Here is a 2,018-nt window from a genome sequence, read left to right on the forward strand (position 1 = left end):
GCTGGGAGAGGTGGTCCCAAAGGTATGGTGGTCCCTGACCGCTAAGGGCTTTACTGTCAAGACCATGACCTTGAGCCTTTTAACTTGGGCAAGGAGGACATTGTGAGGAGTTCTTTGAATGCAAGTGTAAGAGGAAATATATTAAAGGTCACATGCAGATGGCACCCCCAACAGCAGACAGAGCAGCAAAAATGGAAAAACTCCCCTCTAATGGGTGCTGGAGACGTAAAAGAAAAGTGGGCTTATCTTTTTACACATATGGTGGCAATGTTCAGTAGCAAAAGAATATTGGCAGAATGTATTTAAAATACTAGAAGAGACAATGTAGGAAGAACCATATGATACAATAAACAGTAACAGAAATCCTGTTAGCCTGTTGCAGCAAATAGGGAGGGAGTTTTGAGAAACTGTACAGACCACGCTTCCCTTGTAGCGCATGCTTCCCACAGACCAGCATCCAGTGTGCATCTGATCAAGCTGGTTCTGTTCTACAAATACTTATGCTTCTACATGTCTTCAACTATAATCCAAAGAACATATTCCCGGGAGAGTAAGCCAGTCTGGTGTAAGGATTAGAGTGCTGGACGAGGTTCAGATCCCCATTCTGCCATGGATGCTTGCCGGGTGACCTTGGGCCAGTCGCACACTCTCAGCCTCACCTACCTCACAGGGTTGTTGTGAGGATAAAAGGGAGAACCATGTAAATGGCTTTGGGTTCTCATAGGGGAGAAAAACAGTGTATAAGTGAAATAAATGAATAAAGTTTGCCTTACGTCTGGGTGGCTCAAGTGGTTAAGACACTGAACTGCAGGCTGTGGAAGGTCAGTAGTTCAGCAGTTCAAGACCCAGGTGCCGCATGATGGAGTGAGCTCCCATCTCTAGTTCCAGCTCCTGCCAACCTAGCAGTTCGAAAGCAAGAAATTGCAAGTAGATAAATAGGTACCACTTCGGTGGGAAGGTAACAGCGTTCCATGCGCCTTGGTGTTTAGTCATGCCGGCCACATGACCACGCAAACGTCTTCGGACAGCGCTGGCTCTTCGGCTTGGAAACGGAGATGAGCACCGCAACCCTAGAGTCGGATTTGACTGGCTTTCGAGCAAGGGAACCTTTACCTTTTTATTTCTGGGTAGACCCACCTAGATTTTTCTGTTCACCTTCAGGCTTCATATGACTTTTTAACTATTTAAGGCAGGGACTCCCAGTATTTAGGGTGTCGAGCTGGGACTGGGTAGACCCGGGTTCAGATCCCTCCTCAGCCATCGAGCTTGGTGGGTGATCTCGGGCCAGTCACTCCCCCCCAGTCTAACCTACATTCTTGCAATAATAAAACAGAGTACAGGCTTGAACTTCTTGGAAGAAGGGCCATAGAAAAACGTCACAGGTGAGTAGAGAAAGAGGCCATATTAAAAGCTTTGACGTCAGTGCCGACAGAATCCTCCTGAAAGATCTACAAGCTGCAAATGCCATCTTCCACTCCCCCCCCCCACACACACACCTGTGGCTCATGCCCCTTGACCGGCAATATCACAGGCGTAAGTTCAACACTTGTGACTTAGCCCAGATGTAAATGATAGAAAACCCTTTTTTCTGCCTGGCATGTGGCTATCTGAAATTAGGGCAGCCCTGCCAGGTGACAAAGAGCGCTAACCCGCTTTTCCCACCGGCTCTTCTCTCGGCAGGCAGAAATCCACAGGGGAAGCTTTTCGGCGGGGAAAGAAAACCTTCTCTTTCGGAGTTGCTGCAGTGGCTAAAGGCACAGGCGCAGAGGCAGAGAAAGGAGTTGACAAGCCTTTGTGGGCGGGGCTGGCACAAAAGGGGGGGGGTGTTCCGTGGAGCATCTAAAGCGAGCTTGATGCGGGTGAGATGTGAAGATTGGACGAGAGAAAAGAGAAGCCATGCTCTACTGCTGGGGAGAAGGCGCCTCCGGGCAGCTGGGCCTGGGGGGAGCGGGCGAGGAGGAGGAGGAGGAGGAGCAGGAGCAGCAGGGCTCGGGGCCGGTCCGCTTCCGTCCCGTCCC

The 2,018-nt window shown here is 50.2% G+C and overlaps 1 protein-coding gene across 1 annotated transcript in view; it reads left to right on the top strand.

Annotated features, from left to right (window-relative positions):
* Window positions 1–1,896: 1,896 nt before the first annotated feature.
* LOC107110065 (probable E3 ubiquitin-protein ligase HERC6) overlaps window positions 1,897–2,018 on the top strand; it is a 36,128-nt gene continuing 36,006 nt past the window's right edge. Inside the window, exon 1 of the mRNA XM_015410786.1 lies at window positions 1,897–2,008. Coding sequence (XP_015266272.1) covers window positions 1,897–2,008 — 112 coding nt within the window. The remainder of the gene's footprint in view (window positions 2,009–2,018) is intronic.

This window comes from Gekko japonicus, unplaced genomic scaffold (assembly GCF_001447785.1).
Source record: "Gekko japonicus isolate JY-2015 unplaced genomic scaffold, Gekko_japonicus_V1.1 scaffold42, whole genome shotgun sequence".
Taxonomy (NCBI): Eukaryota; Metazoa; Chordata; class Lepidosauria; order Squamata; family Gekkonidae; genus Gekko; species Gekko japonicus.